General features: G+C 39.3%; 1 protein-coding gene across 8 annotated transcripts in view; it reads left to right on the plus strand.

Moving 5' to 3' along the window:
* The window catches only part of DCLK1 (doublecortin like kinase 1), a 312702-nt gene that overhangs the window by 232753 nt on the left and 65178 nt on the right, over nucleotides 1–14771 (plus strand). For 6 of the 8 annotated variants that reach the window (XM_039873006.1, XM_039873002.1, XM_039873004.1 and 3 more), the window contains exon 6: nucleotides 4789–4883. In XM_039873006.1, coding sequence (XP_039728940.1) covers nucleotides 4789–4883 — 95 coding nt within the window. Of the gene's footprint in view, nucleotides 1–3565; nucleotides 3922–4788; nucleotides 4884–8609; nucleotides 13407–14771 lie in introns of those variants that run through there. The other 2 variants (XM_039873008.1, XM_039873007.1) reach the window with 2 other exon arrangements.

Below are 14771 nucleotides of genomic sequence, written 5' to 3' on the forward strand. Positions count from 1 at the left end.
TCTTCCCCACCTCTACAGTCCTGTGACAATTGATTTGGCTCCCAGTGTACAGGTGACATACGGTATCACCCTATTAGGTTGTAAGGTTTCCGATAGCAGGAATTCTTTACATATTCTTCCAAGTTCATGGTAACTACTAAGTAAATGAACAGATGAGTGCATTGAGAAATACTAGGATCCGTTCGAGCTGCTTAGATTTACTGGGGTTCGAGGGCCTTTTTGTAAATATTTATGTAAAAAAATTTAATTCATAGAGCCATGTTCCTTTTTCCATGCCCACTGTTTCTCTTGACCTCTCACTTCACATTATTCTCAGTGGATATATTTCCTTTGAATGGGGCCCACTGTCTCAGTTTAAGACGAGAATGTAGACAAATGGAGAGAATCAGGGTTCCACTCACCTCTGAGCTTAGCACCTATGAAGACAGAAATAGGAAAGAGCGTCTTCTCCCAAGAGTCTCGCCCCCATTAGGTAGTTATTTCTTTTCTCTTTCCTCGGTTGACTCGATCTGTTTTTCTTTCGTTCGTTTTTTTCCTCTCAATACTATGGTGAGCAATGGATGAGAGCTGGGAAAAGAGATTCGGGGTCTCTACAGCCTCCCCCCATGATCAGAGAGTGAAGGAAAGTCCAAGGCAACGTCCAGATCTCCCGGGCAACGTGCCTGAATCACCACACCCCCGAATACACACTCACACACCCACGTGCATGCAAACACGCCCCTCCTCTCATCCCTGCAAGTGTAACATCATAAAGAAGTGAGCTCCTTCAAGTGCAGAAAGAAGAAGGAAGGTGATTTTCATGTCCAGAGGTTACTTACTTTGGGCTTAGATGGTCTTCCTTGGAAATTGCTCTAATTTCAGGGCCAGTTTGCGACATTTAAATGTTTAGCTTTCACTCGATATCTGAGACTTTTAAAGATGAAACTGTAAAGAGAACTCTTTACAATCACAAAGAGGTTGCTAAATTAACTTATACATGAGTCTAAAGTCATTTAAAAGGAGCAATGAATTAGTGCAAGTAAGCCAAACATTTCCAAATTATAGAATGTTTTTAGTAACTTTTATATTCAATTATGAGCTTTGGAGGATAGGGACCAGTATCAGAGTCAGGCCCATGGTAAGTGTATGCCGTGTCTACTGATTGGTTGATGGCAGAAGACCGAATTCGTGGCTCCAATGAGTAAAATAGAGTAGGATCATCTTTCTGAAATGAAGGAAAAGGTGAGGCCAGGTCCTTCGTAGAGAATAATGTGCTGAGACCAATCCGTGCTGCCGTGTCCTCGATAGGCCTAGGTGATGGCCGAATTGGAAAAAAGCGGGCTAGGGATGGTGGAAGTCAGGTCCACAGAGGTTTTCCGCAGATCCTTAGTGGCCAGGTGTGTAACTGATCCTCACGGCATCTGTGAGTCCTCCAGCCTGAACGTTAGCACTTGTCGCTCAGGAGGCAGAAAGCAGAGCAAGGGATGTAAGATTTAAGGGAAACGTACCAGGCAGACCTAGGCCCAGGAAACAAGACTGGATATAAGGCAGCGATCTGATGAGAACTTTAGTGATGCAGATGTTAGTGACTTCAGGTTGAAATAATTGATTGTGAGACTTGCTTGGCCATTTGAAAAAACCGTATAGAGTTGGATTTTTCCCATTCGAGATACAGAATTGTTTAATAAAGTCCTCTGTAAAATCAGGCCATTTGTTAGTTGAATTTCAATGTTTTGTTAAATAAGTGACAAAGCCCTTTTTATTGTCATTCAGGGACTTCTGGTAGTACAGGATAAAAAACAGCTGAACTCAATACGTATGTCTAACTTACTTACCAAATAAAATTATTTATTCCAGCAGTGATTTAACAATAGGTGTGGGACGTTTTCTGGATGTCAAGAGCCATTTAAAGCAGTTGCTCGTGCTTTTTACATGGCCGAGAGGAAGAGTTTGAACAGAACTCTGACCCTAAGAATACGCGCCGTTCCCAACTTTCAAGCAGGTTGTGTCTCAAAAATGTTTGATTGTAGAGGACTCGTCTGGCAGTTAAGCTTCATTTTTCCAGAGAGGTGGTACACAAAATGGAAGCCCTGAGCCCAGTGGTTTTGAATAAAGGTTGCAGGTCCCCGTGCCCCAGGGGATAGAGAATGGATTTGGAAGCCCTACATTATGCAACCCCACCTGCCCATCCCCCACCCTCTTTGCAAAGCTCTTCTTCTCCCGCTCCCTCACCTGCCCAGCTAACTGATTCAGGTCTCTTCAGTGTTCCACACCTGCTGCCTCCTCCACGGCCATCCATGAAACAGGTGGTCCCTCACCTCGGCACGCTTTGCTTCATCGTGCCTTACCTTCCTTCACCTGGCGAACGCCTGCTGATATGTAGGTCTCGGCTCCATTATCCGTTTCTCCTTCTGTAGGATGTAGGCCAGCCTTGACCCCACAGGTTGTTAAGATTCCAACGGCAAAGCCCAGTCTTACCCCTCTCAAAATACTGTCCTGCGATCACCTGTTCAGTCATCTGACTCCGTGCGGGCCAGTAGGGAAGGTGGCAGTGAAGGTGGCAGGTTCTGGGTTGTCTAGGTTCGATCTCGAGCTCTACCTTGTATGTGCTGGTCAAGTTGAGTATCATCTTCATCTGTGAAAAGACACTGCCTGCCCCACAGAGTTGTTGTTAGAGTTCAATGAGATGTGTGTGTGTGTGTGTGTTTAAGTGCGTTCACTGCTCCGTAGAAAATAAATTCTTCAATAAACCGAGGTGCACGTATATTGGGTACTTATTATGTGCAAGCTTTTTGTTGTTTTTTTTTTATTTTGCTTTTTTAAGCAAGGTACTCCTGAGGCTGTTTTCCTGGGAGTTCACTTTCTTCTGTTCTTTTTGTCTGATCATCTTGATAAGATTAGAGTCTCAGAGTTTAAAAATGTCAATACTATGTTCGATGCCCCATTTTCTTATTTCTTCCCAATCTGTGTAGCTTTGAGGCGTGACATAAAGACATAAAATGGAGTGGGAGTGAGCAAAGAAACTATTGCATTCATAGAACCTGTTTTCCATCCACCTCCTGGGGAGATCTTGCTTACTGAGTTCTCAGTTGTAGATTCTGCCTCTGGGCACAGCTCTTAAATCCTTGCCTATTTCAGAGCCCTTCCCTTGGAGGCCTCCGTCTGGGAAGTCCTGTGCAAAGAGGCCTGAGCCTCAGGCTCAATAAGGACAGGACTGTAAGATGCAAGCAAATAAGAGCATTCTCAGTGCTTCCTGCTTAGAGCTCCCCAATAAAAGGAAAAAAAAAAAAGTTTTTTTTTTTTAGTCACCAAAAACATTTCAAAGGCAAAACTACAAATGAGTGCTACGTGGGTTATATATGACATTTTTAAAAGGTCTTTGGAGATGACAAAACAAAGAGCTTCCCACTTTCTTGGGCCCTAAGATTTTGTGCAAACATTGTGTCTGAAGAATCAGTAAACATCATACCTTGCCACTAAATTTTGTGAAGGTGTACCCAGTACCCAGTGGTCGCCAGGCTCTGGAAGTTACTGTCCTTCGGATTTTCAGATGAGTCACTGGGTCTCGGGCCCCCAGAGGCACTTCGTTATGATTCAGTGCAAAGTACTGAGAGGGCTCGGCTTCCGGGAGCCAGCGGAGCCGGGAGGGGGTTGCAGTGGCTCTGCGTTGGCATGAGGCTTAATTGACACCTTTGATGTAGCCTAAGACAGAACCCGCACCTCCCACTGCTGCTTGGAAGACGTCAGCCTTACGCAGAAAAGGCATCTGCTGATGAATCCTGCCTCTCATTCAGCCTGCTCCGGGAGCAGCCTTAGCCATCCCTAACTAATCCCACTGCCTCCCATCCCCGCCGAGCTGGGCTTAGTGCTGAGGAGGGATTGTGCCTCTTGCCGTTGTTAGTCCAAACACTAAGCCTGTGTCCATGTTAGAATTCATAGAAGGTAAGTCAAATGCGTTGTCGCTCTCCCTTTTGGAAAATGTTTATCATGTGCCCTCAAGACTGTGTGTGTCTCACTACTAATTCTACTTCCCCGACTGTCGATGTAAAATGTGTAAAATGATGGTGACCTTACATATCTTTATAAAGTCGTGTCTTTAAGTGTTTTGTGATGTTACTCAGAGAAGAGCATTGCTTGCTTGGTTTCGGTGGCTGTGATTCAGTTTAGTGATCATGTTGTAGAAAAGTCTTAATATCATCGGGTAAAAAATTCCAGTGATTTAAACCTATTAGAAAGCAGCTTTATTTTTCAACAGTGTAAAGACAAATGGTGAGGAGTTCCTGAGTGTCTGTGCCCGTTACTTTGTCCTGCTGCAGAGTTTAGGCTAAGGAGATGCACAGAGCAGAATTGGGTGCAAGAACTTCTAGAAGTGAGTTTTAACTGTACAAAGACAGTGATTTAGCTTAACGAGTCACTGGGAATATCACCTGTGAGCTGTGCTCATATTTATCCCTACCGGGTGGTCCTGGGAAGCTAAGCTAAAGAATCAAGGATTAATCCCATTGAAAATGTCCCAGAGCCTTAACCCCCTTCAAAGTCATCATTAATAAATTCATCAGGAAAGTTGTGAAAAGTACATTATAAAAATTTTTAATGTAACCTGCTGCACATTAAACACCCAGATTAACAAACAGTGAATTTCCAACGAAAGTTATTCCCTGAAGCTTTTCCTCAGGACCACAGATAAAAAAGGTATCTGGAATTTTAGCAAATGTTCCTGTGTAATTGTTTATTTCTCCAAGAAGCTGACTGGTCATGAAACTTCATTAACATGCCGTTTTTCCTCTCTGTGATTCTTTGTTCTTCTAGTTAATGGAACCCCTGGTAGTCAGCTCTCCACTCCGCGCTCGGGCAAGTCGCCAAGCCCCTCCCCCACCAGCCCAGGGAGCCTGCGGAAGCAACGGGTAAGGAAATGAGCAAGCTGCTGGCTTGAGACCTGCCTGAGCCTTGCTGCACAATGGCACAGGTGCCAGCAAATAGCTCTCTTGTCTCTATGTCATAACCAGGCGAGGGCAGGCGGTGACCAGCAGTAGGTCGTGGCCATGGTCTCTCAGGGCTTTCTCTTTCTCTGTCAATGTGTCTAAACTAACCTTAACTCAGGAGAATAAACAGGTGCTGCTCCACTTATAAACACCCAACTCTTTCTGTCTTGAATCAAAGGCTGTGCGGGCACTGGTTTGTCAGCTTCCCTAGTTGTGACGAGCTCCACTAGACACCGTCACTGATGGTCAGCCTTCCTTTAGAAGGGAGAGGGGAAAGTGCCATTGTTGGAGGGGCGGGCCAGGCTGGGAGTGGCTTGTCTGCATAGAGTGGTCGTCCAGAGCGGCTTAGGGTCCATGGTACAGAAAAAGGGTCCACGTGACATATGTTTGTGAGTGAAGCACACAGTGAGCGCCTTGTTTTCCATCACCACTTGCATGTATTTTTAGCTTCTCGTATAATAATGGAGAAGTTGACTGAGCTTGGAGAGTCAAAGAGTAACTGAACACTCTGAGCTTCCCCACACCAAGGGAGGGGTGAGGACGAGCGCAGCCCTCACAGTGGAAGAGCTGTTCTTATCCGCTCACAGCGTGTACTGTCTGTTTTCCGGTGATGCCAAGGCAAGGCTCAAAGGCGTGGGAAGCGGTGGGGATGTGCAGTGGAGAGCCTGGAAGGCCCTTCGCTGTCCGGATCTCACAAGTGAGGGGGAAGGAACACGTGCACTCAGGAGGCTTTGTGACGGTACCCACTGAATATTTTAATAAGCGAGGGCTCCTTGGAGACTTCAGAATTCAAAGACTGTATTCTTGAATTTGCTTTCTTTTGTGACGGGTTTCAAAGTGAGACTCCTAAGTTCCATAAACTTCAGCTGTAATCAAATGGAAGCTCCTCTGTTCATGTCCCCGCCAAGGCTGTGTCTACAGGCCACCGGCTAACAGTGGGGGCAGGGACTCCGTCCGTCCCCAGCTCCTTTGGAGCCCGTCCCACCAAATATCAGGTTGTGTTGTCTCTCCCCGCTTATCATCCTGGCATCAGATTTGGCTCATCAGATTGTCTGGTGAGGCCTGCGTTTGGCAGCAGCTCCACTCTGTGGCTGTGTTATCTTAGATAAGTCAGCTATCTTCTCTGGGCTTCAGTTGGGAAAACAAAAGAAAGAAAAGAAGCTCTTTTCAGATAGAAAACCCAATAATACTATTTCAATTCCATCGGAGTGTTTTCACCATGATTTTCTTCTTACGATCTAATTTGGTGATTTAAAGTACAGGAGTCATTCGCAAAGTAGTTAAAGAAGAATTGGCCAAATTAATCTCCTAAATGCCTATCTTGAGTGGAGGACGGGGTAATAAGGTGATTCTTTTCTTATAAATATTACCCAGCGAGGTCCTCATCTGTTGGAACAGCTATTAGATATAGCACGGAAATGGCCCTTTTTCATAGCACATCCTCTCTTTTGAAGTGTATACTTTGTAGACCACACCTGGCATGGAAATTCCTCTTTATCCTTTGAGCTTATTAAACTCAGATTCAGCATTTTGCTCATGCTTAGTTGTGGAGATTAAACTAGAGTGATTGAGCATCCCTGCCATGGATCCAAACTTCTCGCCCTCCTTCTTAGAGCAGAGAGTTCTATCTCGGGGACATAAAGCACTTTGCTCAATGGTCCCTTTGTTTGCAGAATGAGGCTAGAATTTACTTCTGCTCTCTGAATTCCCTACTTTGCTATTATTTTGTCCAACCAAGGCAGAAAATTTCCATCCAGCTATTAGCAGCTGTGTGGCCAATGGCTTATATAATTAACATTGTCAGCACTTGGGGAATGATTATAAGGGATGGGTCTCATAGATTCTTCGTTTTGTCATTTAAACTACCAATGTAGTAAGTACCATACTTGAGAGGGAAAAACAATCCCATTTGTTTTATGGAGATAAAGAGTTTATCATCATCTGAAAACATTTATTAAGGACACATTGTGAGCAGAGCACTGGCTAATTCAGAGATGGCTTAGTTTCCAGCTTTTGAATAGAGGCCATGAATGAACAGCCTCCCTTCGTGTACCATGTCGGTGGCTGGGGACGTTCCCAGCTGCTTTAGCAAGAGGAGCTTTCATCTTGGTGTGGAGGCCACTGCATCAAATGACCTCTCCCGATTAAACTGGCCCTCAGATAGCCCTAACAACTGATCCCGTTTCAGATTTGGTGAATGTTCTTCTCAAATGGTTGGCTATACTCCTATGCAGGAAATACCAAAATAAGTGAAAGATGGCGGTGCTAAAAGAAGACATTTCAATGAATAAATTAACTCTTTTTATTGCAAATTGGAAAACAGTAGCTATTTCTATTTTTCCCTTTGTGTTGCCTAGCAACATGGCCAGGAAAATTATTTGGCTCTCCCCCTTCCCCTGCCACACACCTTACACACACACACACACACACACACACGCACACAAACACACACACACACAAACATGCACTCACATGCACACATGCACACGCACCCACACATACTTCCTACCTCGTTTTAAAACACAGGAACATACGTTGTCTTTTTAAAGGAATTTTGAGACATTTGACAGCTTTCTTCACAAATAAAATCTATATTTTCATTCATATTAATTATGATAATTTAATCAGCTTTTCTTCCGTCTCTTAAATTCATTTTTATGTTATCTCTCTTTCGGTATTTTAGAATAGTTATGTACAATAAGAGTCTGCATGCCAGATATTTTTCTTCATGGAAGTATTGGCGGCAATGTACCAATCAACCTCGCTGTTTTTACAATACAGTTATTTGAATTGCTGTCTAGAAACATTTGACTGGTCACAGAAGCAGACCTTTTCCATCTATGAACTTTTTTGGGTCCGATTTCTTAATATATCAGGAAGAAGTATGTTGTGTGGGTTGCACGAAGCTCCCCATTATACTCCCACATTGCTGACTTTTGTAGATTATCTGATCACTCAGATGTGAGGAGTGGGTGGTACAAAATAGAAAAGAAGCCAGGATTCTAGACACTCTCTGCAGATCTCAGCTGGTTGCCTGGCTACCAACAGAGAGGTCTCGTAGCAGGAAGGGTGGAGGGGACGAAAGGGGAGATGACAGGTGAGTCGTTGGGGAACCAGAGAAGACCTTTGGGAAGGGGGAGGGGTTAGGTCAAGTTGGCATGTTTTCTGTCTTCCAAACATAAAACTTGAAACGGCAATGTTTATTAGGTTTGTTCAATGCAAAAATGCAACCTTGAGTTACTGCTCTGGGAGCAGAATTTGACTTGCTGAATGGCAGCTAGGGCTCCTAATAAATTATTTTGTGAGATAAGCATGTTCTTCTTCTACCCAGAATGGGAAAGAAATGTTCAAGGAAGCATTGTTTAGGCCCAGAGAAGCAGAGCTGGCACTGACAGACCTCGGGGGCAGTAAGACTCAACCACACACAAAGGGAGGCAACACTCATGAGTAGATCAGTCAATAAGGCAAAATCAGCACCATTTTTGTCTTTTTAGGTGGTTTCTCATTTATTATTTTTCCTCTTATCCAAATTCGGTGACTCTAAAGGGTTTAATGACATTAGACACCAGTAACGCTCCACTCCTAAGAGAGCCACAGGGCTCCCGAGAAAGCCGAGTAAACAAACCTGTCCCGCCCTTCGTCTTACAGGACCTGTACCGCCCCCTCTCTTCGGATGATTTGGACTCAGTAGGAGACTCTGTGTAAAAGAGACAATGGAGCGATGTGTATGGTTTGTGATTGGGTGAAGGTTTCCCATTTCCTAAGCGAAAGTCTAACAGCGAAACACACAAAAGAGTTTTGCATCCTTTGATATTATGAAGCCCAAGTCTTATAAAAGTAAATATACAAGCATTTTGTATTCACGATGTTGATCCGGAAGATTTTTAAAAAATATCTTTTACATTGATTTGATCGAGGGTCGAGGCTTTTGTGCAAGGCCTGGCTCCAGATGAATTTCACATACAGACTCACTTCTGAGTATAAGAACATGCTAATCATACAGCAGTACAGAATTATAATTTCTGTAGGTGGGGTTTTCATTTTAATCATAAGGAGACATGTAGATGCACTTTTTTTGGTGCTTTTGGTCAAGCAGATTAAAATGGCACTTGGAGACATTTTTTCTTAAAGTTAAAATCTTTTTAAAATTTGGATTGCTGATTTTTTTAAAGGTACTTTTATTGCAAAATAATAGAAATATTCAAGTAGAAGAGTTTTTTTTCCTTCTTGGTCAGTGGATAGTTAAGCTACTTATCATTCTGTGGGTTAATATAATTGAGGAAAAACACTCACGTCAAGGACACGTCTCACGATGACTAACGTTAGGCGTTAGGAACGTTCCTTGTTTTTGTTGTCAAGCAAATTTAATTTTTAAACTTATCTTTTATTGGAAACAGCATAAATACAGCTTAAACCATATACTAACATGAAGAACTATAAATTATATAATTTCTCCCATAGCCATATATGTAATTTTTCAAATAGGTAAAGCCTGAAGCTAGGAAACTTTTTTTTTTTACACAGACCTAAAAAAATTGTGTCTAAACTTCTTCCAAAAAATTAATTTTGAAAAGCAAAATTATTTTAAGTGGGACTGTATAAAGCAGGCCTAAAATGTTCAAATCTCCATTACAAGAAATCCTGGATCTTGCTGTTGTTCTGGAAATTTTCATATGCAAAACTCGTTTTGTGTTCAACCAAGTAAGTCTATGATTAACTCGTTGTTAACACTAACCTACTAATTCTTCTCTTCTAGTCCTCTATTTAAAAATCGTAGTCAGCTTTGCTTAAACATAAAATAATTATTTTAAAATCTGAATGTTAAATTAATTTAATGTGTATGGTCTATCGTATGTTAGCCATATCATAGTGATCATTTAGTTTACTCGTTCAAACACTAACAATTTAAGACTTGTGAAGCATGGTTTTGATATTTTATAGGCTTGACATAGCTCAGTAGGTGATAAATTAAAAATGCATAATGCCATTTGGAGGCTTTTGCTTGAGTTTTTTTTTTTCCAATTTTTACTTGAAAACAATGTAAAAACAAAATGTCTACTTCAAGATAAAGAGAAATGCAGTTGTCATATACTGTTTTAGATGTTAGCAATTTATCTACTGATAAATTGCTCAACTATCAAATTTTACCATCTGGTTTATAGTTACATATGTTACCATCTCACTTTTCAAATGAATAAAATATCTCAACCAACAGAAGAAAAAAAAATAGTCCAGGCAATCTACTAACATTTGAAAACTTAGCCTTCTAATAATTAGTGCCTCATTATCCTGTCTGTCAGAGAGAAAGATACTTCTCTGTCAGCTTATTGGAGAACCGCAAACTGAACCATTCCCTCTTGAAAGAACAGTTAGTAATAATACCTGTTCCAGATTTCAGGTTTTAAAACTGTTTCCAATAGAAATGAACAGAGACTCCTGCTGAGATCAAAAGGCTGCTTTGTTTTAGCTGAAACAGTAAACATCTGTGAAGTTGCCTATGCTGGTGTCTGTTCTAGTTATGTCTTTGTAAAATGCATTACTTAATACAGTTGAGTCCATAAAAGATTAGTATGTATTTGACTGAACTGTCAAAAATGCAAAGAAAGCAGTGCAGCAGTTAACTTAAATCTGGTGGGGTCAGATGGTCCAGAACAAAAATAAATTCCAGTAATTTTAACTTCCCGAAACTGTCAATCTTATGGACAACTACTGCCTAGAAGGGTCCAATCAGTGCTATTTGTTCTGGATAAGTGGCAGATATTACCAATTGATATGAAGCCCATGGCTTTGTTTAGACACGGCCAAAAGAAACTGGAGTTGTACTAATTGACGGTCCATATCATGGCCAACTTTCCATTCAAGCAGTTCCAAGGGAAATGCTATTCCACAGCATTTAATCTTTTGAGCATATGACTTTTATTAAAGGACTGTTCAGGGGCAATATATATCATTTATTTTTTGAAACTGAAGTCCCTCAGAGATTGAAACAGCACACCATTTATAGACTTTGAGATCTCTTTCTGTGCAGAGTGTAATTCCATTATACTGAAGCAGAAATTTAAAAAATTCTTAGCAAAAGCCAGAAGTTTTCAGTTCATTGGTGGAAACAAATTGATGATATAGGCAGTTAAGATTTACTTACTTATAGAATTATTTTTTAAAAGCTAGGCACTGAAGTTTTACATTGGTCTACTGAATAGGAGAGAAAACTCCAGCAAAAGCCATGCATTTTGGTCTTTATAGTGAACCTGACATGTGCTATGAAGATACTGTGTTCTAGTTAAAAGTTTGATAGTTTTTCATTTGCATTCACCTTTTTTCTTAGACATTACAGAAAAAATATAATAAATATTTCCTTGCTTTCAGCATGTTAGCAATGCGAAACCTAATAATATATCAAGTGTGAAGTTCAGTGTGAACTCGAAAGACTGGTTCTGAAAGCCACGTGATTTGTTTCTTTGTCTTGCTAGATCAGTGAAGTGGGGGGAAATCCACAATATTTCTACACTGTCATGGGCTTTTAAGAAGTGTCAGGTCCACTCATCTGTCCATATCCCTGTGTTTATATATTGGCTCATCCAAATGTTAAAAAGATTAATATCTTCTAAAAACATTTCAAACCAGCATTTATGTACTGTATGTGTTCCCTGTTATCTAGCAAGGGAATTTTGGTTTGTAGCCACTGCAAATCTATACATGATTGGGCTCATTTAAAAAACAAAAACGAAACAAAAAAAAAAACAAGTCCGAAAGCCACATTTCTTAATATAAATGAATGAAAATATAGAATAATGTTCTTGAAAAATAATTCCATATATTTTAGCCATTGGACTGCTGAATTTTTCATGCGTGGCCATATATCTATACATGCATAGGTGTTTATATAAATTTGCAGGGCTGAGTGTGTCTATGGGTATGCTTATGTATTTGTGCATGTGTAAAGTATGGTATTTGTGACACAGTCTTATAAGTTACTGGCTCTTGTGGAATTATATGTAAAACCTTCATGTTGTCCATTGGTACATGTGGCATATTAGTTGGGGCATGTTTAATTTCAAAAGTAGTTTTGCTAAACTCATATGGTAAATCAGTTCCAAATAGTCAGATGTACTGATTTTTCTTAATTGGAATCCAGATACCCCAAAATAATTGAAATTCAGATAAATCCAATATTGTGTCAACTATTAAATGTAAGCACACATGTTTTACTTCTTGATATTCAATTATTAAAATGAAAACTATCACTGCTGTTTCTCTGATATGTAAGTATTGATGACATGTAGTGATTGTCAATCAATATTCACTAAAAAATGAAATATTGTTTTATAGAGTTGTGAGTAGTCGAAATGTAATAAAATAGAATCCAAACTATATTTGATTTAAAGTTTAATAACAAAGCCAGATAACCTGTAAGGCGATTTTGTATGTTTTTTCAAAACACTGTTCTAAACATATTTTCAGTAGTAAATTTACTATACTTGCTATACGTGTGTATATATCTATATAAATATACACACACTTGAAAATGTTAATTGAATGAATTTACTATATGTGCGTACAAAAATTTGCCCATTTATGCATATTCGCATTAGCCTTGCTAGCATCTCAATTGTGCATGTTATTTGATTGTGACAACTGTATTTGATTGACATATTCCACAGAAATATAGCGTGAAAATTAGAGATATATTTAATTCAATATACCAATTGCCTGATGCAGTTTACTATACTGTCAGCTGAAAAACATTTGTAATTTTGTGCCTGTAACGCATGTGGAAAAGATAGGAAATCTGAGGCCCTACCTATAATTTTTAAGGGTATATGATATATAGCGTCTTTAAAATGTGGTTCATTTTAGTAAAGGTGATGGATAAATTCCAAGATAGTATAAATGATGCATGTAATACATGAGTGTTTGTATTATATATGGCCACAAAACGTCTTTGAAGCCAGCCTAGTAGGTATCTGAAAGGTCATAGGCAAAGAACTATGAAAGTTAATTTTCCTGTGATCTGTTTTTTGAGTTGATATTCATCAACCTCAAGGAACTGAGTTTATTTCTTCTAAGGACATTTTACTTCAAGATACACTTTGAATGTTGTAAATTTGGATAAAATTTTTATAAAATGGTTTATATACTTTCTGCTTACAGTTGACTTGCTTGGATGTGTATTCTCTTAAAAAGAGCATTTGGTGTTAAAATATTTTAAACAGCAATATGTTTAAAAAATTCATCAATTGAGGTCATCAGCAGATTTCCATAGAGCTAAATAATGAAATGTTTTATTGAACTATCCAATTTTGAAAGTTCCATCACTTTGTGCCGTGGTTTCCTTGTAGAATGTTGTATACCTTGTGTTTCACACTGGACCATGTTATTCCTCTCAAAGCTAACTTTGTGACACTTACCACTTTAGCATACCTATATAATAAACAGGAAAAACCACCTATGTTGTTCAGTGAGTTTCTTTCAGAAAATGTGAAAAGTAGACACATTGAAATTAAAATGACTATGTGGGGGTAAGGTTACTTTCATAATCATATTTATGGCATTCAGAAAGTAATTATAGCATCAGCGAGTAATACTTGAAATACTGCAGAATGGCATCATATGACATCTAAAGTATATAATCTAGATAATAACAACAAATTAAGATTATTTGATGAAGAATTCTGTTTCCATTGGTTCTATTAATGTCATTAATACAGTCTCCTCTCTGGGTTGCCTTAAAGGTGAATTTGTCAGATAAATTGGCAACTTGTTTGTCAAAAGTAATTAACATGGTTTTTAAAAAGCATACTAGCTGTCACCTGGATTCGAAGGCATTTTCCAAGGTCGTGTAACTTGCAGGGGGAAAATGTGCATGCGTATGTACATACATGTGTGTGTATGCAAGTTATTTTAAAAGCCCTGGATACATAAATATATAAATAAATATATAAGAAAATATGTAATGATAATAATAAAATACTTGATTACCTAGCTTGGATTTAGAACAAAAATCCATAATATATTTCATTCATAATGTGGTATAAGGGAGAAAGCAAAATTCTACTGGCCTAGTTATAAAAACTATTTTATGTTAAAATTATTACAGAAGTCCAAAATTCAGGTTTTAAATCTAATATTTTTTACCAGGTTCATTTTTCACCTTAAAATTACAGTTTGCTTATTTTCATGATGACCTAAATGTAATCAGTGCCCAAAGCAATAATACTGCAACTGGAAGGCATATTTGCAAATTTATAAAATTCCCAATGGTGTTGATATTTTCTTAGTATAGTAGAGTTTAAAATAAAATATAGCAGGTGCCCAGAAGAGTAGTGAGCCCCCTTCATCACAGGTTGGAAATCCCATTTGACTAGGAAACCATGGAGGGAATATTTTATTTAGAGGGGATAAACGAGATGACTTCCTGGTCTCCTTCCAAACTGTGATTTTTATGAATAGTAACTCATAATAGGAGACTGTCATCCCGCCACCGCCACCACAGTCTCTTCAAGACAAATGGTTCGGATTTTGAATTGAGAGCTTTTGGCCTGAGTGAGTAGAGAGACTGGGTGACTGAAGCAGAGAAGACTGACTGTCCGATATAACGAAATTGTAATTAAATACATTTGTTTTTGAAATTTTGGCTCCCATGGCTTCACTAAAATAGATTTAAGGCCAATATCCCCATTTTCATTTTCTCTTTCTCTAAGTAAACCAGTTCTTCAGTTTTTAAAAAAATACTGAGCAAATCTTTATAACATTTTACATTTTACAGTATTCATTCTTAGTTATACACATGATTGTATTTACCATAAACTT

The sequence above is a fragment of the Pteropus medius genome, unplaced genomic scaffold (assembly GCF_902729225.1).
Source record: "Pteropus medius unplaced genomic scaffold, Ma_sr-lr_union100, whole genome shotgun sequence".
Lineage (NCBI taxonomy): Eukaryota > Metazoa > Chordata > Mammalia > Chiroptera > Pteropodidae > Pteropus > Pteropus medius.